The 25,126-nt window shown below is 40.6% G+C and overlaps 1 protein-coding gene across 2 annotated transcripts in view; it reads left to right on the plus strand.

Moving 5' to 3' along the window:
• Nucleotides 1-1,684: 1,684 nt before the first annotated feature.
• Nucleotides 1,685-25,126, plus strand: part of REPS2 (RALBP1 associated Eps domain containing 2) — a 238,115-nt gene continuing 214,673 nt past the window's right edge. For both annotated transcript variants that reach the window (XM_055563083.1, XM_055563084.1), the window contains exon 1: nt 1,685-2,033. In XM_055563083.1, coding sequence (XP_055419058.1) covers nt 1,800-2,033 — 234 coding nt within the window. In that variant the 5' untranslated portion in view covers nt 1,685-1,799. The remainder of the gene's footprint in view (nt 2,034-25,126) is intronic.

Here is a 25,126-nt window from a genome sequence, read left to right on the forward strand (position 1 = left end):
TATTCAGTTGGGCAAATCATACCATCTCTGCATCCATTTTCTCATCTGCAAAATGGGGATAAAAATGGGAAAGCAGTCTACCTCAGAGAGGTACTTTCAGGCTTAAATAGATAATGTAGCCTGAAGTATATTAATGTTAGGGATTATTATATCTCACATTTCTTTTTGCAGGAGTCTCAGGGAAAAGTGGGGTTTGATGTTTATCACGGAGAATACATCCCTTTCTCACCTTTGTTAGAATGGTGGGCCATTCTCAGGGAAGCCTGACCATAAAGGGAAAAATGAGAAAAGGATAAACTTGATATCTTAGCTTCCAGTTTTATTGAGCGGGTTTTACAGTTGTGGAAAATACAATGGTGGTGAGATTTTTGAAGTGAAAATTCCTGAAGTCAGTAAGTCTTTGTTGCTCCTAACTTACCTATCCTTTTGGTACTCTTTTCTCCAAACCTACCTTTGTCTTAACTCACTCCTGGCAAGTCTGAAGCAAAAGATGGTATAAGGAAATCTGAGTAATTTTGGGGATCCTCATTTTCTATTTCATTTTTTCAGATTCCAAAAAGGAAATATTACTCTGGGCATCATTTATGAATTAACATAATTCTTTTTCTTCCTATGTTTCTCTTTTCATCTTTCCCCTGACTTTACGTTTTTTTCTTTTCCTCTCTTTCTGTGCTTGGTCCTTATTTTAGTTGAACAAAATACCCAAGTATATTTGTTATCATTAGTGCTATTGCCTGAGTTTTTTTTTTTTTAATTTGGCTATGCTGGGTCTTAGTTGTGGCATGTGAGATCCAGTTCCCAGACCAGGGATGGAACCCAGGCCTTTCACCCACTGCATTGGGAGCTTGGAATCTTAACCATTGGACCACCAGGGAAGTCCCCATTTTGTTTTTAATATATATTTTTTAAAGCACTGTTTGGGGTGGAAGGTATATTTGTAAACCATGGACTGATTTTTTCCAGCCAGGTTTAATGCATATACATGTGCAAATTATTCCCAGGACCCTTTTCACTCCTATTACTCTAACATTTAACACTAACCGATTTTATTCCTTTTTAAGGCTCAACCCCAGGTTTGAGCCTTGCCTGAAAAAGTGGTTTAACCCTGTCGCCACCTTGAACACCTTGAACTTTACAGGAGTCACTGGGACCCTGTTCCTATGGACATCTCTGCCCTCCAGCTTTTCAGGACTGTCATGGAAAAAGCGAAGCCTAATTACCCATGCCTCGTCCATATCCCGTGCCTAGTCCATTTCTGGGAAGTGCACAGCGTGACGTGAGCACTACACTTGCTCCAGCGTCCTAGGGAGAAATCACCACAGACTTTCCCATCCCCTGAAAAGCGCCATTCTCCAGGTGGGTCTAGATGTTTCCCTTCCTAGGTAGGGAGAAGATGTTTCTCTCGCGCAGAGTGGACGCGGAATGACTGTGGCTCTGGCCCTTTGGATTCTGCAGCGCGGGCGGAGCAGGTGACCATTCGCCGAGCAGGCTGCTCGCCGAGTTAGTTACCTGGCCCAGCCCGGTGGAGTGGGGTGGGGCGGGGGCGGGGCCAAGGTGCGATCCTAGGCCGGGATAGGTTCGTGCCGCGCCTGTCTCCATGTGCCGTGCGGCGGAGGCACAACATTCAAGCCCGGGGGCGGGGCTGGCGCGCGCCGGGAGGAAGCGGTCGCGCGGCAGCTGCGGGGCGTGGGGGCGGTGGTGGCGGCGGCCAAGGCCGAGGCCGGAGCTGTGGAGGCTGTGGTGAAGGCGGCGGCGCCTTAGCCGGGAACGGTGCTCCGCCTGTCCCCCTTTCAGGCTCCATGGAGGCGGCGGCGGGCGGGCTCTGCGGCTCTGGACCGCCGCTGCTGCTGAGCGAGGGCGAGCAGCAGTGCTACTCCGAGCTCTTCGCGCGCTGCGCCGGCGCCTCAGGCGGGGGCCCGGGTCCCGGGCCCCCCGAGGCCGCCAGGGCTGCCCCCGGCGCGGCCACCGCAGCCGCTGGCCCGGTCGCCGACCTGTTCCGGGCGTCGCAGCTGCCCGCCGAGACGCTGCACCAGGTAGGTCCCCGCACCCCTGCCCTTGTGAGTCTGTGGGGACCATTTCTGCAGGGACAAGGGAGCGGGGTGGGGCGACAGGGCCGCCGACAGGCACCCGGAGGCCTCGGCCAGGTCGCAGAGAGTGGCTTCGCAGCCTAGAATGGCGGCGACGCCCTTGTTCCCCAGGGGACACCAGCCTCCTCCACAGCTCAGCGGTGCTGAGTGCGCTCCCATCTTCCTCCGCTGAGACAGATGGACACTCCCTCCTCTCCCCGGCCGTTTCTGGGGTCTCTGCAGCCTCCCAGACCCAAAGTTTGCCTTGTTCTGTAACTAGTGTTTGTTTTGGCTGGTGTCTGGAGTAACCTCTGCTTGCCGCTCCTGCACTTCCCTCTCCTGGGTGAGTGGGCGCTTGGATGCCTTGCAGGATTTGAACTTGAAGGGTGTGTGTGTGTGGCCGGCGGCCGACGACTGAATGTTGTCCGCTTTATATACTACTTGTAATATACACGAATTTACTGTATATTTGCGTACTAACGTATTTCTGCATATTAGCGTTAAACTGAAGAGCTTAATGACAAATTGCAGAACCGGGACACAGGGCTGCAAGAGGACATCTGTCAAGGCAGAGCTAAGGTTCCTATTTAGGACTAGACGTGGTTCCCAGACATTCACGGTGAGGGCAGTTGTAGTTTCCCGTCTTACCATTATTTGGACTTGAAATAGAATTGCCAAGTAATGTGTGTCATAGCTACCTCCTTTTGGCTGCTCCATACCTGGAAGAGGAGGAGGGGGATGATGCACAGTAGATGCAGCTTTCCTTTTGTGCTTTCCGTGGAGCAATAAGCATCTTTGTCTGTGTTTTGCTGTTACTAGCACTTCGTTATGATAAGGTTCTTAATACCAGGCCCCAAATCTGAAATGAAGTTTTTCTTAAAAGCTGGAGTCAGGTTTGACAGAAAACAACAAAATTCTGTAAAGCAATTATCCTTCAATAAAAAAATAAAAAGAAAAAAAAAGCTGGAGGCAGTTTGAAAGTTAACATCAATTGTATATTTAGAGTGGGGAGTGATATTTTAAAATCCAGTTCCAAAGGAGTACTGAGGGTTTTATGGTTCACTTGCAATATCATTGTTTGTAGATTAAAGAAAAATCATTTAAGACTGCATTTTATACTGTTGGAGCATGCGTATGTCGGTATGTTTGAGCATAATTTTAGCCACTCTGTAATCTCTCACTTTTCAGAATTCAAGATTTCTGAAAATATAATTAGTATCCACAGACCTTAACATGGCTGTTTGTCTCTTAAGAAGTCTTTGCTTTGGAGACGGTTTGACTTCTGCTTTTGAGCAGTTGAACTTGACCAGGTAGAGGAAAAGTCAATATTTTAAAACATGAACCATGGCTATTACATGAGGCCCTCAGAATACTCCCAAGCATAATTTATTAAATGCTATTGCTACTTCTCAACTGAGAGAGGAATAAGTGACAGGCCACACAGCGAGTAAGTGACAGCTGGGCATCTGTTAAAAGGCTTATTTTGTTGTCAGTAATGCATGGAGTGTGATAAGAGATGGTAGGCATATTAAATCTGAATTATGCTGATTGACTTCTAAGGAGTTGGGGAGGGACCTTTCCTCCTTAGAACCCAGGGTGTTTAAGATTTAAAAAGAACTCAAGGCACAGTGCCTTTGTATGAATGAGATTATATTTTTGATGTCTAGTTGAAACCTTCTTCTTGCAAAAGATGCTGGCAAGAGGAGACATCCCTAGAATATTGCTTGTAATAAATCTCTATGAGTTTTAGAGCTCCCTTATGCAGCCCAGCAAAACAAAAGACTTCCTTCCTCATTAACCTGTGTGCTCAGTCGTGTCTGACTCTTTGTGACCCCATGGACTGTAGCCCACCAGGCTCCCCTGTCTCCAGTGTCTCCTGTATTGGCAGGCAGTTTCTTTACCACTGAGCCATCTGGGAAGCCCAACCTAACACAGTGCAGTAATCCAGTATTCTTTGTACAGGTGAAAATGAACATCCAAGGCATCCTGGACAGAGTAATGTAATCAGAAGAGATTCAAACAAAGCCAGCAGCCATCTAATTTTTACTAACCATGTTGGTTGTGTGTAGTGTGGTGTGTCTGGGTGTGTGTACGTGCATGAGCACTCAATTTATCTGGACTTTGACTACTCCATAAGTGTATCAGTCTTTAAAACAGATGAAGATGTTTTTAGCCTTTCCCTGTTAAACAGGAACTTGTAAGTTTAATTAAGTGGTCCAACAGGTATAACTGCCCCATTTGTGGAGGCACTAACTAGCCCTGGTAGTTTCTATGGTAACGGATTTTTTTTCTTTTTAATAGGCATACAACTAAGATTACTATAATGTTCCAGGAAGATTGAAAATCTTACCTGAAGTACATGTTCTATAAAAACACCTTATTTTTTCTCCTCCTTGAAATAAAAATAAATCACTACACCTGTTACTTTGTTATGTAAGTGAGTTATCTTAGGGATTTTTTTCAGTTGAAATACGTGTGTGTATATATATATACACACACATGTATATATATATGTATATATATATATATACATATTTTAACAGACTTTATCTTTTCAGAACAGTTTTAGGTTCACAGCAAAATTGAGGTTAAGGTACACAGAGTTCCCATATACACTGGCTCCACACATACCCAGCCACCCATTATCAATACCCTCACCAGAGTGATACATTTTGTATAATTGATGAACCTGCATTGGCATATCATGATCACCCGAAGTCCGTAGTCTACATTATGTCTCATTATTGGTGATGTGCATCCTTTGGTTTTGGACAAATGTGTAATGACACGTATCCACCATTGTAGTATCATACTGAGTAGTTTCAGTGCCCTAAAAACCCTTTGTGCCCTACTTATTCATCCCTTGCTATTACACCCAACCCATGGCAATTACTGATCTTTTTACTGTCTCCGTAGTTTTGCCTTTTTCCAGAATGTCATGTAGTTCGAATCACAGTGTGTAATCTTTTCAGATTGGCTTGTTTCATTTAGTAATATGCATTTAAGATTCCTCTGTGTCTTTTCATAGCTTGTTGGCTCATTTCTTATTTGTGTTGAATAATATTCTGTTGTCCGGATGTACCACAGTTTATCCATTCACATACTGGAGGACATCTTGGTTACTTTCAAGCGTTGGCAGTTATAGATAAAGTTGCTATAAGCATCTGTGTGCACTTAAGTTTTCAACCTCTTGGGGTAAATACCAATGAGCGTGATCGTTGGCTCATATGGTAGGAGTGTTAGTTTTGTAAGAAACTGTCAAACTCTCTTCCAAAGTGGCTGTACTATTTGCAGTTCCCCCAGGAATGAATGAGAGGTCCTCTTGCTCTACATCATCATCAGCATGTGGTGTTGTCAGTGTTGAGTTTCACCGTTCTAGAAAGTATGTAGTGGTATCTTGTTGATGTAATTTGCAATTCCCTAATGACATATGATGCTTAGGATCTTTCCATATGCTCATTTTCCATCTTGAATTGTATTTTAGTGTGTCATGATGTTGTTGTTCAGTTGCTAAGTTGTGTCCGACTCTTTATGACCCCATGGACTGCTCCACACCAGGCCTCCCTGTCCCTCACCATCTCCCGGAGTTAGCCCAAGTTCATGTCTATTGCATCAGTGATGCCATCCAACCATTTCATCCTCTGCTGCCCTCTTCTCCTCTTGCCTTCAGTCTTTCCCAGCATCAGGGTCTTTTCCAATGAGTCAGTTGTTTGCATCAGGTGGCCAAGGTATTGGAGCTTCAGCATTAGTCCTTCCATTGAGTATTCAGGGTTGATTTCCCTTAGGATTGACTAGTTTGATCTCCTTCCTGTCCAAGGGACTCTCGAGAGTTTTCTCCAGCACCACAATTTGAAAGCATCAGTTCTCTGGTGTTCAGCCTTCTTTATGATCCACCACTCACATCTGTACATGACTACTTGAAAAGACCATAGCTTTGACTATATGGCCCTTTGTCGGCAAAGTGAAGAACAGAAAAGCTCATTTTCTGTTTTGAATTATATTTTAATGTGTCATAATAGCCCACTTTAAAAGGCCTTTTGGTCTTTTTATAAGAGGTGCTGACTTATTTTAAAACAGGTTTCTAGTATGGGCTAGAAAAATGTTAGAGTAAAAATTTTAACTTACAAAAAGTAAATATGAATAAGAAACAGGTAAATAGTTTTAAATACTTGAGGACAAAGAATTACAAGTGTTAGAGTGATTGGTTTTTCAGGTTATGAAGTATTTCATTTGTATTGAATGGCCAGCATTTTACTAGAATGCATAGACTTGGACTGGATGTGTATTTGAGGTATTTTAGTTTCTTTTGAGCATCGGGCACTATTCTAGGTGCTGAGGTTTCAGCTGTGAATCAAACACAGCCTCCCTGTCCTCATGGAGCTTACATTCCAATGCAGATGGTTTATATTATTTATTTTGGCCAAGAGGCTTGTGGGATATTAGTTCCCTGACGACCAGGGATCAAACCTGGGCCCTTGGCAGTGAAAGCCTGGAGTCCTAACCACTGGACCATCAGGGAATTCCTGCAGTGCAAATGTTTTTCATTTTCAGAATTTGAGTAAGAAAATATAACAGCTGGAACATAAGTATCCACCTGAAACTGGCACGTTTTCTGTTTGATGTAATGAATTAACAAACTGTATACATATATTCTGAGAGCAGAAGGAGAAGAGGGCGTCAAAGGATGAGTTGGCTGGATGGCATCACTGATTCACTGGACATAAACTTGGGCAAACTTTGGGAGATGGGGGGCCGTGGACAGAGAGGCCTGGCGTGCTGCAGTCCATGGGGTTGCAAAGAGTCAGACATGACTGGGCGACTGAACAACATAGACTCCATTATAATATTTATCCTTTAGGATGATGTCTTAGTCTTTAGGAATGTTGTGCATATTTCAGGTAGTCATCATAATGATTTTCATTTTTATGACAGTTAATTCCTTTCTTTGAGATAATGTATTTTTTATTAAGATATAATTGAAATATGATATACCATTTTCAGGTATATAAGATAATGATTCAATATTTGTATGTTTTGTTGAATGATCACTGATATCCATCAGCACACAGTTATAAAAAGTTTTTTCTTGTGATGAGAACTTTTGTAATTTACACTCAACACCTTTCAAATATACAATACATTATCAAATATAGCCACTGTGCTGTACCTGACACCCCCAGGACTTACTTATTATATAACTGGAAGTTTGTGCCTTTTGAACACCTTTACCCATTTCACCCACTGCCATCTCTGGCAACCACCAAACTGTTCTCTTTATGAGTTCCAGTTTTTTGTTTGTTTGTTTTTATATTCCACATAAAATTGAGATCATGCATATGGTATTTGTCTTTCATTGACTTGCCAGTTAACTCTTAGGCTTTAAAGGAAATAGTTATAAAATACTGTTGATTCTGTATTATCAGGGGAAATCATTGAATGGGAAAAAAGCTTGTAAGTAATGTCTGATTGTTTGAGTGGCTTTGATTGAAGTCAAGAAGTAAAGGAAAGCTATGAGAAGTAGAGGATATTTTAAAAATTCCTGTACATAGACTCACCTTTGGGAAGAAGTCATATTTAAAGGTTTTCTTGAAATTCTTTGAAGCAACTGTTTAATCATTAAAAAAAAAAAAAAAAAAAAAAAACCAGGCAAAAGACAAAATTCCTGTGAACTTTTTCCAGTTGCTAGATTATTAGTTAGAGCTATTTTTTAATGCAAATAAAACAATTTTCTATTTTTACATCTTTATATCATATCCCTTTGTTACATATGCTTTAGGGATATAGAGACCAGCAAGCTAAAACGGTAACCTAGAGTATGTGCTGTTTCAGATAAAGTGTTCTTTTTTTGTATAAGAATGAATGCCCGCAGGTTAAGGAAGTTCCAGAGCCAAACCATTGTTTGGTTAAAAGGAGGATATTTGCATAATAGTAACTTGTTCACTCTTATAAAAAACTTTTCAGGTGTGTAAAACTAGAGCATTACCCAACAATAACTGTGTACCTCCTGCTGCTGCTGCTGCTACTAAGTCACTTCAGTCGTGTCCGACTCTGTGCAACCCCATAGACGGCAGCCCACCAGGCTCCCCCGTCCCTGGGATTCTCCAGGCAAGAACACTGGAGTGGGTTGCCATTGCCTTCTCCGTGTACCCCCTACTCAGCATAAAATGTAAAACAGCCTAATTAATGTGAAAGTTTCCTGTGACCCCTTCTCTGGTCCCATTCTCCTTCCTCCTCACCCCAGAGGTTACTATTGTCCTGAATTTGGTGTGCATGTTAGAAAAGTTTTTGTACTTTTATTGCATGTTTGTGTGTGTGTGTGTATATAGTGTGTACATACATACATGTGTGTGTATACACACACACATACGTATATGCACATACGTGTCACTAAAATGATAAATTGTTTTGTATGGCTTTTTAACTTAAAAGGAGTATAGTACTCTGTGTAACCTTCTGAAACTTGCTTTTCCTCTCGTTGTTTCTGAGGTTTGTCCTTGTTGATACATGTAGCTGCAGTTCATTTGCTTCCTTTTAAAAAATCTTCATTACTTACTCGTACAGTGACTCATTATTTTATGAGGCCTTTATGCCTATGGAAAGTAGGTGGCATTTTTCTTGGTTTATATAGAGTGTCTCAGTGTCTCATGATTAGGGGACTGTTCTAAACATGTACAAACATTAAAATGCCTTCATAGATATCAAAAAGCACACTTATATTCTTGAGAGTGTTAGAGGACCTTTGAGTTAATGGATTAGACTTTCATAGGCTTGCTTTTCTCTCATTTTTTAAAAAATGAAACTCTCAGGCAAACAGACTAATACATTAAACTCCTCTTCACTTGCCACCCCTGCTCAACAACCATCAATACATGGTCAATTCCATTCCATCTGCATTCCTACTTTTGTTCTTTGCCCCCTCTTTTAACCTGAAGCAAGTCTCAGACATCATATGATTCATAGAATTTATCTTTGAGGGCACCTGGGAGTGGTCATAGGATATGGAAACATGTATGGGTTTAATACTGATGACTTATGGTTAAATGGCAAGAGTGCATGATGGTTTCATATCATCGAGCTAGTCTTTAACGTAAAGTTGAGGAAACCAATAGGGAGATTGAAGAAGTAACAAAGTGAAGACTAGAAATACAAGATGGGTTTGAACATTGTCCTACTGTCACACTCGTAACAGCCTTGCTTTAAGAATATAGAAAATTGGTTTTGACGAAGTCTTGAATCTTTTATTTTTTATGCTGTGCCATATGGCTTTAGGGATCTTAGTTAACCAACCAGGGATCAAACCTGGGCCCCTGGCAATGGAAGCTGAGTCCTAACCACTGGACAACCAGGGAATTCCCTATAGTTGTTTTGGCAATGATTGGTAACTTTTAAAAGAGGGTTTGGCTCCTTAGCGGGTGTTTTCAAACTTCCTGTTTCCTGAAGGCAAAGTGTCTAGTATTTTGTATTTATATCATTCTTTGCTTTGGTACATGTCTGGGGCCTTTGAAAAGTGCTTAGGCCATCAAGGTGGAGCTCTCATGAATGGGATTAGGGATGTATAAAAAAGACTCCAGAGAGATCCCTAGCCTTTCCCACCGTGTAAGGACACGAGAAGTCACAAGAAGGGGACCCTGACCATAAGGTAGTCATGCTGGGTTGTTCAGAACTGAGCTGTTTCCTAGGGTGTGGGACTTCCCTCTTAGAACTGCTTTTGCTGTGTCCCATAAGTTTTGGACTGTTGTGCTTTCATTTTCATTTGTCTCTAGAAATTTTTTGAATTGTCTCTTTGATAGAATTTTAAAAATCATATTACAATTGTTTCAGGTATTTCAGTGATGATAAACAGTCAGCTGGCTGATCTTATCATTGTGTTAAAAAACACATGTACTTCCACCACAAACTTGCTTTTTAATATTTTGGTAGCTGTAGTTCTGTGTATTTTGTCTATAATCCTGTGTATTTTATTTTATTTTGGCCACGCCCCTCAGCTTGTGGGATCTTAATTCCTCAACCAAAGATCAGATCCAGGCCCTGTCAGTGAGAGTGCCAAGTCCTAATCATTGAACTATCAGGGGTTTCCCAATAATCATGTGTATTTTAAGTGTTTACTTTTATGCATTTAAGTTTATTCTGAGAAGAGGTCCATGAGGCTCCCCACAGGGGTCGAAGCACAAAAACTGTTAAGAAGCCCTGTGCAAAAGAATTAGGAGGTGTCTAGAAATTCCAGTTCTTCGTTGCTCATTGTTTCCAAAGTCAGAATGGTAGCAACACTGCTGCCAATTCTAGGTCAGGAATGAGATTCCATCAGGCTCTGTGGTCTCCCCCTCCTCTAGTGCCCCATCTGTCCTGTAAGGGGGAAGGAAGCCCAGAGTGAATGGATGCTCAGCTGCTTCCTCTAGGACCTCACTCTCAAGTCACTGCTGCAGGCCCAGCTTTGAGCCGTCTCTTCTCTTGACCTGTCTGTCTGGTGCTCTCAGTCTTGCTTCACTCCAGAGAACCCCTCTGGAGCACAGCTGTTTGGCCTGTTTTATTTACCTCTTATTATGTCTAATTCAGAGGCTGGCTGGAACATGGACTTGTAGGAAACAGTGATTTTTACAGATTGGAGAGACTCAACTATCCTAATAATCTAATTCAGGACCAAGAGAGGCCATTAATATTAGGCTAGTAGTAAATGTTTGCTTTGACTTAATTCACTTGAAACACTTTGCCCTTGGTTTACAGAAAAATATCTTTGTTCAGCCTCCTGGGGATAATTAAGTGTTTTACCTGTGTTAATTTCCTGACTAATTGAAGTAAATCCCATAAATGCCAGCAATTAAGAATTGTTTTTGTTTTTTTAAAAGCAGGTTTTCTTAAATGTGTAATGTTTGCCCCTGATGCTTTCAAAAGAACATATTTAATAGAATGATCTCTTTGTTTCTTGCTTAGTTCAGGATCAGCCTTGTGAAAAACAGGTGATTATACATAAACAGCTTTTTGCCCCTGAAGATGTTTGGTGTACTAGCCTTTTGAGTTTGTTTTTTTCTTTAGGATCTCTTTAAAATTATTTTAAAATGTTTGGACTCCTATCCTTTGCATACGCTCTGCAGTCTGGTAATTTTATCATCCTGTGACTGAGAGATGGCAGTGGAAGTGAAGTGCATGAAATTTAGCACATGGATGTTTTAGCTTCTTTTAATTTATTGTTTGTTCTAGATCAGAGTTTCTCCATCTCAGCACCACTGGTGGGGCCAGGTCATCCTTTGCAGTGACACTGTCCTATGTATCGTAGGATGTCTAGCGGCATTCCTGGGCTCTGCTCACTAGATGCTAGCATCTATCCCTTCCCCAGTTGTTACAACCAAAAATGTTTGCAGACATTGCCAGGGGGCAGAATCTACTCTGGTTGTAGATACATGGTGTCTGCATATGTACAATCATGGTAGCAGCTTCCACTTATTAACTGATCACCATGTAGTTCACCTTGTCCTATAACTTGTAGAGGACTTCCCAGGTGACGCAGTAGTAAAGAATCCTCCTGCCAATGCAGGAGACGTGGGTTCTATCCCTGGGTCAGGAAGATCTCCTGGGGAAGGAAATGGCAACCCGCTCTAGTATTCTTGCCTCGGAAGTCCTATGGACAGAGAAGCCTGGTGGGCTACAGTCCATGGGGTCACAAAGAGCTGGGCACGACTGAGCACACACATAACTTGTAGAGGCTCATGTCATTTAACTCCAAGCCACAAGATTGATATTATCATCCCCAGTTTGAAGAAAACAAAACAGAGGTGCAGAGGTTTAGTAACTTGCCCAAGGTCATGCAAATAAGTGGCTCATTAATTTATTTGAGTTGGAATTCAGTCTTTGTTTTTATTTATTTATTTATTTATTTGCCATGCTGCGCATCTTGCGGGATTTTAGTTCCTTGACCAGGGATTGAACCCAGGCCTTTGGCAGTGAGATCATGGAGTCCTAACCACTGGACCACCAGGGAATTACCAGTCTGTTTTTATTTTTAAATTATTAAAACATTTTATTTTATTGAAATATAGTTGATTTACAGTGTCGTGTTATGGAATTGTTTTTATTAGAGGCAAACTAAAAAGGAAAGGGTGTTTCCTGATGACCTCTCAGTGGCTATTGTTTCCATGACAGTTCTGTGTAAGTGTGGGAGTTATTGCTCGAAGGGGTGATTCTCTGGATGCGTGTCTGAGGACGGTTTGGACCATTTCTGAGGTGTTTCTGTGGTAGGGTGAAGCAGAACATGGGACTGTCTAAGGGCCAAGCCAGTTCAACTTTGAGGCCAAGGAAGCCATCAGAAATTGGGGTCATCAGCAGCCTTCAGGCACGGTGTGCCCAGGGGGTTTACTGAGAGCAGGAACGCTGAGGCGTGGAGCAGCCGCCATGGCAGTTGGCCTCTGTTGCTGCTGGAGCTGTGAAGGGTGCTTTGCCTACATGAACAGTAGTCTGGAAGGCCATGAATGTCCTTGGCAGTGAGGGGGTGGAGGCTGAGGGATAAATGTGGCCGGCTCTGTCCCCTGCTGGCTGCCATTCTCCAGAAGCATGGGAGCCTGCATGTAGAAGCTCACAGAGGTCCCCCTCTTGGATAGAGTGTGGGCCAACGGGCTGGGGGTGACTCTGGGTGACAGACGGAGGGCCAGCTCAGGGTGCAATCTGGGCTGAAACCCAGCACTCTGGATCCTTAGATGAAACGGACATGGCTGGTTTGAGGTGAGAGAGGCCGCCTGTGTTCGGTGGGCCTGTGGGCCTGCAGCCCTGCCCTCTAGGAGGGCTGAGAGGGCTTCTTCCCACTTCTCGTGGGAGGCCTTGAGGCTATAGGGGGTGTACATATGGGAGTTTTTTGATCAGAGTGGGGCAGTCATTTCCACGGATTGCAGTGTTTTTTCTTGTTCAGGGCCCTGGGAAACATATAGCCATGAAGTGACCCTCTGGGAGTTTCTGTGAACACTGGCTGTACATGGTGGGAAAGGGCACCCTGGGACTGGAGTTAATTCAGGGGAGTAGAAAGTGGGGAACACATGTATACCTGTGGCGGATTCATTTTGATATATGGCAAAACCAATATAATATTGTAAAGTTAAAAAATAAAATAAAAAGAAAGTGTATTATAACGTTTAGGCATATGACTTTATGTTACATTAGCTTTTTTCTTTTTTCTGAAGGATAGGATTCCTATAGGGATTCTTCTTCATCCCCAAATAGCTCTGTGTGTGTGTGTGCGTGTGTGTGTGTATACATTGCTCAGACTTAACAAGATCCTGTTGAGCAAACCAGGGCTCATAAAAACCTAGAATCCTCCTCATATACTGCATAGTAAACTCAAATGCAAAGAAATAGCTTCATTCTCATTTGCATTCTTTATGGGCTAACATATCTTCTGGAAAACTTGTTCCCATGGCAATGGGATATTATCTACTCAGTAGTGTACTACATAAAAATAGCCCTTTGTGTTCAAGGGTGATGTTGGTGACAGGTGGTTTGGTGAATGTTTAGCAGGGTGCTTTGTCAGCATTCCATTGTTTATGATTGTGAAATAGAAATGAGCATTGGTTTGTTTTACTGTCTCAAAATGTAATTTTATCTGTAAAGGGCAGGTGGTGGTGCTCTGTTTAATTGTGAGTTATAAGTCTTCTTTCGCAGGTCAGGTAAATGTGATGATTGAAGCCACCTCTCATGGTGAAAAGGAAGTGGCTTCTCTTTCTGTTGGTGCTAGAGGGTGTGCAACACAGGAATGAGTCTGGAGTAAGTAGTATAATTCTCTCACTCTTCAACAAATGGTTCTTCCTAAGTGCCATGTTCTTATAAACCCAAAAGTAGCAAGTGATCAGGTGGACTAGATGAGCTCTGAGCTGTTGATCAAAAACTTATTTCTTGCAGGTTCTTAAATGGAACAGATTTTTGATGAACATGAGTTTCCCCTGCTCGTTTTAGCATTGATCTCATGTGTAGCCAAGGAAGAATTCTTGACCCTACATTTGATCTTTATTTTAAAAAATCCTTTGGGCAGTTTAGTAGAGTGGTAACTCTCAAACATTTGTCATCCTCTCACCTTATTTCTAGAAATTTGTCTTGCATGTAAATAGCAGGTTTCTAGTGCTGAAATAAACTTTACTCTAGTTTTGAGAATTTTAGACTCTCTTAAGAAATACTATGGCTTGGAGTTTTAGACTTGAAAGTTAATGCTGAAATTCTGATATACATTGTACTACTGCAGAAATGGAATCGTTATCCCCTTGTGTTGAATATTTTCTCTTGGAGTCAGTATGAATATCTTTTTGCTGATAATATCAGAAATAGTTGTTAAGTGGCTTGCTGGGTACCCAGTACTGCTCGTAGAACTTTTTTTTTTGGTGTTAACTCACTTAATTCCCATAAACATTCTGAAAGGTTTTTGTCACTATTTTCCAGATGCAGCATACTTATTAGTATGCTTTTTGGTTTCTGGTGAGTAAGTACTGTGCCATGGAAGACTTGATTGTTCCTTCTTGCTTACCAGTGTGTTGATGTGTTTCTGATAACTGAAAGCTTTTTTCTGCCAGGGGATGGCCAAACACAGCCTGTGGGCCAAATCTGTCCTGTCACCTATATTTTTTTGTATGACTTATGAGCTAAGAATGGTTTGTAACTTTTTAAAGGGTTGGGAAAAAGTAAAAAGAATATTTCATGACACTTGCAAAATTATATGAAACTCAAATTTCAGTTTCTGTAAACAGAGTTTCCTTAGCACACAATCACACTTTGATGTGTGCGTATTGTCCATGGCTTATCTACCCTAGACTGGAGGGCTGAGTAGTTGTAACAGAGGCTGTATAGCCCATAGGACCTAGAGTATTTACTGAAGTTTGCAACACCTATTGTATATTCTTCTACATCTAGAATGGGAGATTGTACTGAATACTAAAAGCAGATTGGATTTATGTATAGGTTCTCTTTTGGTATGTATTATACGTTCCTCTCTTCCACTTTTTACTGTTTTTACAAGCTGAGTTTCATGTCCTATGGCATATCTCAAATATACTCAGTTTCAACTCTCTTTCTATACCCATATTGGTTTTTATCATAACAGATATTCATAACCCTTCCCAAATCTGGGAGCCTAATGAATTTTATCACTTTATTAGTTAATATGTTTTCCTCACTAGGTCAGTAATTGTAACTCCCCCTACTCTATTTACTTCCAACTATATTGCTTTCTACTTTTGGGCTTTCAGCCAACATATAAACATTTGATACTTTAATAATCCTAAGTAAATCATCCGTGCTAATTGTGCTATTTTAGTTTAGTAAATCCTCTATATGATCAAGATTACATCTTCTACATTCATCCTATTGAATTTAATATACTCAACATAATCAACTTTGGAACATTTGCGCAATTATTTAAAAACTATGTTTTCTCCTTTTTTCTTGTTTCCCCACTTTTTAAATAACAGCTTTATTGAGATATAATTCGCATACCATACAACTTACCCATTTAAAGTATACAGTTTAGTTTTTAGTATATTCACTGTCTAGTTCAATAATTTTTTCTTTGTTTTTGAAGAATAGTTGGTTTGCAATATTGTGTTTCAGGTGTATAGCAAAGTAATTCAGTTATTATATATATGTGTGTGTGTGTGTACCTGTATGTATATATATGTACTTTTTCAAATTTTTTTCCATTATAGATTATTACATGTTACTGAATATAGTTTCCTGTGCTATACAGTAAATACTTATTATTTATCTGTATATTTTTTTTTTTGTCTCACTGCATGGCTTGTGGGATCTTAGTTCCTCAACCAGAGATTAAACCCATGCCCTCAACAGTGAAGCATGAAGTCCTAACCACTGGACTGCCAAGGAATTCCCTATCTATTTTATATATAGCAGTGTATATCTGTTAACTCCAAAGTCCTCATTTATCTTTTCCTATCCCCTTTCCCCTTTGGTAGCCATAAGTTTGTTTTCTATGTCTTTGAGCATGCTCCTATTTTGTAAATAAGTTCATATGTATTATTTTTTAGATTCCATGTATAAGTGATGTCATATGGTATTTGTCTGACTTCATTTGGTATGAAAATCTCTAGGTCCATCCATGTTGCTGCAAATGCCCTTATTTCATTCTTTTTATGACTGAGTAATACTCCATTGTATATATGTACCACATCTTCTTTATCCATTCCTCTTTTGCTAGACATTTAGTTTGCTTTCTTGTGTTGGCTATTGTAAATAGTGCTGCAGTGAGCATTGGGGTGCATGTGTCTTTTCAAATAGAGTTTTCACCTTTTCTGGATATATGCATAGGAGTAGGATTGTTGGATCATATGGTAACTCTGTTTTTAGTTTTTCAAGGAAACCTCCATACTGTTCTCCATAGTGGCTACACCAATTTACATTCCCACCAACAGTTTAGGAGCGTTCCCTTTTCTTCACACCCTGTTTCCAAAATATTTTTACCACCTCCAAAAGAAACCCTGTAACCACTAGCAGTCACCCCCAGTCCCAGTATACCTAGGCCACCACTGTTTTCAGTGTTCATGTTGTAGTATGTACCAGTACTTTTTATGGCCCAGTAATATTCTTTTGTATGGACATGCCACATTTTATTTATCCAGTCTTCAATTGATGGACATTTAGGTCATTTCTACTGTTATGAGCATTTTGGTACACGTTTTTGTGTAGATATATGTTTTCATTTCTCTTGGTTAATTACCTAGGAGTGGAATTGCTAGGTCACACAGTAACTCTATGTTCAATCTTTTGAGAAACTGCTAAACTCTTTCCCAAAGTGCTATGCCATTTTACATTCCCACCAGCAATATATGAAGATTTCAATTTCTCTACATCCTTGCTGCTGCTGCTGCTGCTGCTGCATCGCTTTAGTCGTGTCCAACTCTGTGCAACCCCATAGACGGCAGCCCACCAGGCTTCCTGTCCCTGGGATTCTCCAGGCAAGAACACTGGAGTGGGTTGCCATTTCCTTCTCCAATGCATGAAAGTGAAAAGTGAAAGTGAAGTCGCTCAGTCATGTCGGACTCTAGCAACCCCATGGACTGCAGCCTACCAGGCTCCTCTGCCCATGGGATTTTCTAGGCAAGAGTACTGGAGTGGGGTGCCATTGCCTTCTCCGACGTCCTTGTTAACCTTTTGTTATTGTCTGCCTTTTTGATTATAACCCTCCTAGTAGATGAGAAATGGGATTTTGTTGTAGTTTTAACTTGTATTCTGCTAATGACTAATGATGTTGATGATATCATGAGCTTATTGGCCATCTATATATCTTCTTTAGAGAAATGTCTATTTAAGTCCTTTGCCCATTTTTAAATTGGATCATTTGTTTTTATAAGATACTGAGTTCTTTATATATTCTAGATATAAGTCTCCTCTCAGGTAAGTGACTTCCTAAACATTTCTCACATTCTGTAGGTTGTCTTTTTACTTTCTTGATGTTATTCTTTGAAGCATACAATTTAAATTTTTTGATGAGTTTATTTACTTTTTGCTTTTGTTACTTCTGTTTTTGGTATTTTATTTAAGAAACCATTGCCCAAACCAAAGTCATAAAGGTTTATCTCTATGTTTTCTTCTAAAAATTTTGCAGTTTTAACTCTTTTATTTAGATCTTTGATCCCTTTTGAGTTAATTTATATATACATATATAGTGAGGTAGAGGTTCAGTGCCACTGTTTCGTATATGGCTCTCCAGTTGTCCTAGTCTCTTTTGTTGTAAAGTTATCCTTGGTCATTCTTTTCCCATGGAATGGTTTGGAATCCTTGTCCAAAATCGACTGACCATAAAGATAAGTGCTTTTGTTTGGATTGTCCATTCTATTCCATTGATCTGTATTTCTATCATTATACCAGTACCACACTTTGTTGATTTGTTTTATTTATTTTGCAGGCACACGTTTCCCTTTCCCTCATCAGTTAAACTTAGGACATTTCACAGTTGGTGGCATCTTAAATTGCATCAAAGCTTGCAGACTGGGCATTGGTGGCTTGGGAAAGGATACTGGAGTCTGGAGTGGAGCACTGTTAACTCTTAGGAACTGAATGGGTAGGAGATAGTGATGAGGATAGCGAGAAAGGTGGTACGTTGGCTGCTTCCTTAGTGTTTAGCAGCAAACTTGAAGAAGGAGTTAAAAATAGTCTCACTTTACATAATTTCAGAGCTGAGTACTAATGGTTCCGGTTTCTTTTTCTGGATTCTTTTAAGAAATACTGCATCACTGAATGCTATTGATGGCACAGAGGATAGCACTGTGGAAAAGTAGGGACATTGACCATTCTTAGTCAAAAAGATTGACAGAAGTCCTATTCTGAATGTGAGGAAGTTTTAGGGAAACCTTGAACAATTAATTTTGCTCATTTTTCTTTTTATGAATATGTGAGTGATAAATGAAAAATCTACATCTAAAAGAGCTCCTTTAATAAGTCTAAGATAAATGATAAGTGGTAAAGTTTTATATCTTATTTGGCTGTGTTTTATTAGTGCTACCTGAAATATTGTTGTCTTAGGTTGGAAATAGTGTTATATTCTGCTTTGAGCTTTACCACCTCAGAGGGAGTTGGGTCCTTTCCCAGAGTTTGTTCTATGAATTGACCTTTTTGGTTTCCACTTCCTGCAGTCGCTGTATGTCCATCTGTTTTCTAGCCACTATGATTTTATTCTTCTTTCCCTTTCTCTTGGGCTTGTAAGTTTAATTCTTTTTTCTTTTTAAAAAAGCCTTTTATTATTATTGTGTGGCATTTTGAGTGAGAGTAGAGGTTAACATGTATGTTCAATCCAGTAGGAATATTCAGTCACCCAAGAGATGTGTTTACAAAAAATGACTTTAAGAAAAGTCGCAAAAAATAGTACAGAGTTCTGTTTATCTCCCTGCTTGTTTAATGTTAACATTTTATATAACTGTAGTACAAATATCAAGAGAAGGAAATTAACATTGCTACAATATTATTAACCAAACTACAGACCTTAATTCAAATTTCAACAGTTTTTCCATTGGTGGTCTGTTTCTATTCCAGGATACTATCCAGGATCCCATGTTGAATTTACTTGTTATTTCTCCTTTGTCTCATCTAGTCTGTAACAGTTTCTTAATCTTAACTTTCATGACACTTTTGAAGAGTAATGATCAGTTATTTTGCAGAATGTCCTTTAATCTTTTTGAATAAGATCATACATTTCTGGCAAGGTTACTAAAAAAATGATGATGCATCTTTTCCATCCTTTCCATGATGATGCATTGTATCATGAATTTCCTAATGTTAATATATCTTATTACATGTGGCTCAGATCATGAACTCCGTATTGCAAAATTCAGACTTAAGTTGAAGAAAGTTGGGAAAACCATTAGAGCATTCAGGTATGACCTAAGTCAAGTCCCTTATGTTTATACAGTGGAGGTGACAAAAAGATTCAAAGGATTAGATCTGGTAGACAGAGTGCCTAAAGAACTGTGGATGGATGTTCACAACATTTTGTAGGAGGCGGTGACCAAAACCATCCCCAAGAAAAAGAAATGCAGTAAGGCAAGATGGTTATCTGAGGAGGCATTACAAATAGCTAAGAAAAGAAGAGATGTGAAAGGCAAAGGAAAAAGGGAAAGATAAACGCAATTGAATGCAGAGTTCCAGAGAATAGCAAGGGGAGATAAGTTAATCATATTTAGGAAATTTGATTCTGATACAGTACTTTGTCTCAAACCTATATTCCAGTTTCATCACTTGTCCCCAAAATGTTATTTGTAGGAATCTTTTTGTTCTTTCCTGATACAGAATCCAACCCAGGATCACAAGTTGAATTTATCATTTGAAGTGAAGTGAAGTGAAAGTTGCTCAGTCATGTTCCTGTAAGCTTTGTCTTTTGTAACATTGACATTCTGAGCAATGACATTTCATGACTCTGTCTTGTAGAATGTACCACATTTGGGTTTGTAGAATGTACCACATTGGTGGCTTTTCTCGTTTAGATGAAGATCGTGCATTTTTGTCTAGTTACTGCGTCAGTGACGTGCTCTTCTCAGGTAATGAATGCATGGGGGCATAAGATATCTCGTTGCCCTTCACTGGTGATTTAAATTTTAATCATTTAAGTATCATCTTAAGTCTGAAGTGTTTTTAGGTATAAAGTATTAGAGTGATCAATACAATGAAGCCTCTTACAGTGGCTAAATCCAGTGTTTAGATTGAAAAATTATGATAGAAAAGGCTTTCAAAATCATTCAGATTGACACAAGTGTGTGTGCACGCGTGCATGCTCAGTTGCTTCAGTCATGTCTGACTCTTTGTGACACTATGGACTGTAGCCCGCCAGACTCATCTGTCCTCCAAACTTTTAACTTTTTTGCTTGAGTCATTTTCTACCTTGAAATGTTAATATGTGATTTAACCATTCACGACTGTTGAAATTCCTCATGCAAGCATTTTTCCCCTTAAAATTTTTGTATGGTAGTAAAATATACACAAAATATATTGTTTTAACCATTTTAAGCGTACATTTCAGTACATGAAGTACATTTTCAAAGTTGTGTAACTGTCACCTCTGTCCATTTCCAGAACTTTTTCTTCATCCCAAACAGAAACTGAGTACTCACTAAGCAATAACTCTCCATTGCCCCTCTACCCCCAGCTCCTGGTAACATCATTTTATATGCCATAATAATGGTATTTTAGAATAAACACCAACTTCCTGTGTTATCTGGGGAAAGATCACTTGACTTTGGCTCCTGTGTCAGAACTATGATAAAAATTTACTTGCCATATAATGTAGGGCAATTGCTGAATTTTGCCCTGAGTTACTATATAGTAGCTCTAAAACCTGGTAAGGGAAGCAGTTCTGTTGTGAAAGTTAACAGAAATAGTCATTAGTTTGATAATCTGTACCTCTGGGGTTGGGTGTTTTAGATGGAGTGAAGGCACGATGAGGTGAAATTACTCCTCTAAGGTGGCAGACCAGAGTTTATATTTTCTCCTTTGTTTTCCATCTTGGCTGTTTACCAGTTGGATGTAGTCATTCTCATCATCCATGCTTTTGTACATGCCTTGATATATATTTCAACTTGAATATAAATTCTAACAGTGTTAGAGACCCAGGGTTCATAAAAACTTTTTACCACTGTGCTCTTTGTGTGTCCCTATGCCCTTGTCTGTAAAGTGAACGTAACAAAATTAACTTCTCTCCAAAGGGTCTTTGGAGACAAAACTGTGAAACACTTTGCAGAGTAGAAAGGACTCCTCATTTTTAGTAAGGAGTCATCAGTGTTCTTTGAGGGCTCACCCAGTCCCAATCATTCTTCTAACCTTATTAGGAATATTTATAGAACTACTTTTAATAGCAGCATAGGATATAGGTTGAACAGCCAAATGGCCTGGCTTGCTGGAGCTCACAAAAGTATAGATTTGAAAATATTCAAACAATAAAATTGCCCAGGCGAGCCACCTAGTCCTTTCCTATATGGTGTTGGGTGTCTGTTTCATTTCTTTGGCAAATTTGACAAGAACTTGAGACTTAGCAGATTCCTTACTTCAGTTGGGCTATAGATGGACAAGAGACTCCAGGGCTAGCCTGTGAGTGTCCTGCTCTTGAGATATTAGCAATTTGATAGGCTGCATAACCCATAATTAGTTAGGTGCCTGCCAGACCATGGATAGGATTTCTCTGGAGGTTCACACAGAGAAGATTCCTAGAGGTGAGAGGTCATTCATCTGAAGAGTCAGCAGTTACTCTAGGGTGCTACTCCAGGTTTCCTGCTCCTGGGAGACCTTCACTTAAATGGGGTAGTTCCTCACTGTTGAGGTGAATTGGCCAGAAGTCAGGTGACCCATTTCCTGCTGAAATGAACTTTTGGCTGAGGGTTGAAGGTAAGTGACTCTGGGCTCCTGAGCCAGCTACAAGGACTCTTGTTCACTTTCTACTAATCTGGAAGAATGGTCAGGTGACGTCACTGTTACTTCTCTGATGGTACCAGAACTCATGCAAGAAATGAAGAGTGTCTGTTTTGGTTCTGTATTGCCACCTAAAAACCCACCCCAGAACTTCATGGTTTATAGTGATAACCATTCTCACAGTTTTGTTGGTGGTTGGGGATTTTGGAAGATGTCAGCTGACCAGATTGTTTCTGATCTTAAATTTTATTGGTTGGGCAGTTGGAACTGGAGGGTCTGCTCTCAAAATGGCCTCTTTACTCTTCAGTTCAGTTCAGTCACCCAGTCGTGTCTGACTCTTTGTGACCCCATGAACCACAGCACGCCAGGCTTCCCTGTCCATCACCAACTCCTGGAGTTTACCCAAACTTATGTCCATTGAGTTGGTGATGCCATCCAACCATCTCAACTTCTGTCATCCCCTTCTCCTCCTGGCCTCAATATTTCCCAGCATCAGGGTCTTTTCCAATGAGTCAGCTCTTTGCATCAGGTGGCCAAAGTATTGGAGTTTCAACTTCAACATCAGGCCCTCCAGTGAACACCCAGGACTGATCTCCTTTAGGATGGACTGGTTGGATCTCCTTGCAGTCCAAGGGATTCTCAAGAGTCTTGTCCAACACCACAGTTCAAAAACATCAATTCTTTGGCATTCAGCTTTCTTTATAGTCCACTCTCACATCCGTACATGACCCTGGAAAAACCATAACCTTGACTAGACGGACCTTTGTTGACAAAGTAATGTCTCTGCTTTTTAATATGCTGTCTAGGTTGGTCATAACTTTCCTTCCAAGGAGTAAGTGTCTTTTAATTTCATGGCTGCAGTCACCATCTGCAGTGATTTTGGAGCCCCCCAAAATAAAGTCAGCCACCGTTTCCCCATCTGTTTGCCATGAAGTGATGGGACCAGATGCCATGATCTTAATTTTCTGAATGTTGAGTTTTAAGCCAGCTTTTTCACTCTCCTCTTTCACTTTCATCAAGAGGCCCTTTAGTTCTTCACTTTCTGCCATAAGGGTGGTGTCATCTGCATATCTGAGGTTATTGATATTTCTCCTGGCAATCTTTATTCCAGCTTGTGCTTCTTCCAGCCCAGCATTTCTCATGATGTACTCTGCATGTAAGTTAAATAAGCAGGGTGACAATATACAGCCTTGATGTACTCCTTTTCCTATTTAGAACCAGTCTGTTGTTCCATGTCTAGTTCTAACTGTTGATTCCTGACCTGCATATAGGTTTCTCAAGAGGGAGGTCAGGTAGTCTGGTATTCCCATCTCTTGAAGAATTTTCCACAGTTTATTGTGATCCACACAGTCAAAGGCTTTGGCATAGTCAATAAAGCAGAAATAGATGTTTTTCTGGAACTCTCTTGCTTTTTCAATTATCCAGCAAATGTTGGCAATTTGATCTCTGGTTCTTCTGCCTTTTCTAAATCCAGCTTGAACATCTGGAAGTTCACGGTTCATGTATTGCTGAAGCCTGGCTTGGAGAATTTTAAGCATTACTTTACTAACGTGTGAGATGAGTGCAATTGTGTGGTAGTTTGAGCATTCTTTGGCATTGCCTTTCTTAGGGGTTGGAATGCAAACGGACCTTTTCCAGTCCTGTGGCCACTGCTGAGTTTTCCAAATTTGCTGGCATATTGAGTGCAGCACTTTGACAGCATCATCTTCCAGGATTTGAAATAGCTCAACTGGAATTCCATCACCTCCACTAGCTTTATTCATAGTGATGCTTTCTAAGGCCCACTTGACTTCACATTCCAGGATGTCTGGCTCTAGGTGAGTGATCACACCATCATGATTATCTGGATCATGAAGATCTTTTTTCTACAGTTCTTCTATGTATTCTTGCCACTTCTTCTTAATAGCTTCTGCTCTTTACTCTTAGGAATGTCCTATTGGTGTCCATGCCCTATCTCTTTTGCTGTGGTGTTTCATTGTCTGAGGATGAAATACAACATGCCTTAGGCTTTTCACATCATAGTGGGCCCTGGATACTTGTGTTTTTTCCTTTGAGGATTTTTGTATGCATTTATTTATTTATGTATGGCTTCACTGGATCTTTGTTGCTGCGTGTGGGCTTTCTCTGTTTTCAAGCACAGGCTTCTCATTGTCGTGGCTTCCTTGTGGAGCACGAGCTCTGGGGCGCGTAGTCTCAGTAGTTGTGGCCCATGGGTTTAGTTGCCCCGTGACATGTGGGATCTTCTCAGACCAGGGATTGAACCCATTGGCAGGTGGATTCTTAAGCAGTGAACCACCAGGGAAGACCTGCTTGTGTCTCTTATAGGTGGTGATTAAATGAAAGCCTTGATTTTTCAATTCAGTTAAATATTGGCAAACAGATTTGGTACTGGGGTTGTGATGGTTATACTTTATTTTGTCATAACCCAATCAGGGTAGAAACCTGAAGGAAATAAGAAACACTTCATTGCCTCTGCTCTTTCCATGGATGATGGGTTATCCAAATAGCAGGAGATTCTGCTTTTGGCTTGTTTTGGATTACCGAGCACTGTCCTTCAGAAAAAATTTCCTAATGTTCTCCTGGCCATCTGGCGTGAGCACAGAACCTTTTACTCAATAAAAGTAAGCTGATAATAATGACAAGTTGAACCATCTTGATAATAAATATATTTGTACAGCTTTTCTAATCCCAGGTTATTGAAACTCTGTCAGCCTTGGCTGGTATCCATGCTCTCTCTGTGCCCTCGTGTTTCCTTTTTTTCTTGAGTCACCCCTGCTGAGTGAGCACTGGAGCCTGAGGAGGAGCAGCAGCAGCACCACCGGGGCATAGGGTGCGTGATGATAAGGCCTGGGTTCGGTCGCAGTTATCTCAGTTTTGGGGCAGACGTGGTCACTGCATCCTCACTACCATTTTACACATAAAGAAGGTGAGGTGTATATATAAAAAAAAAGATGAGGTGTGTAAAAAGATAAAGTGGCTTTCTTACTGGCTGCGTCTGATTTTCTACCCTCTTCACACTAGTACCGATTGATAACACAAAACAGATGTGCCTTGGACAAGAGAAAAATAGGCGAGCTGGATTTTTTATGATGCTATGTTTATTATTTGTAGCCCTGGATCTTTAAAGCAGGAAAAGCAGTGTTGATGCTAACTAGAAATTTTGTACCATTTAATAAGTAACACGTGAGGCA

The sequence above is a fragment of the Bubalus kerabau genome, chromosome X (assembly GCF_029407905.1).
Source record: "Bubalus kerabau isolate K-KA32 ecotype Philippines breed swamp buffalo chromosome X, PCC_UOA_SB_1v2, whole genome shotgun sequence".
Classification (NCBI taxonomy): Eukaryota; Metazoa; Chordata; class Mammalia; order Artiodactyla; family Bovidae; genus Bubalus; species Bubalus kerabau.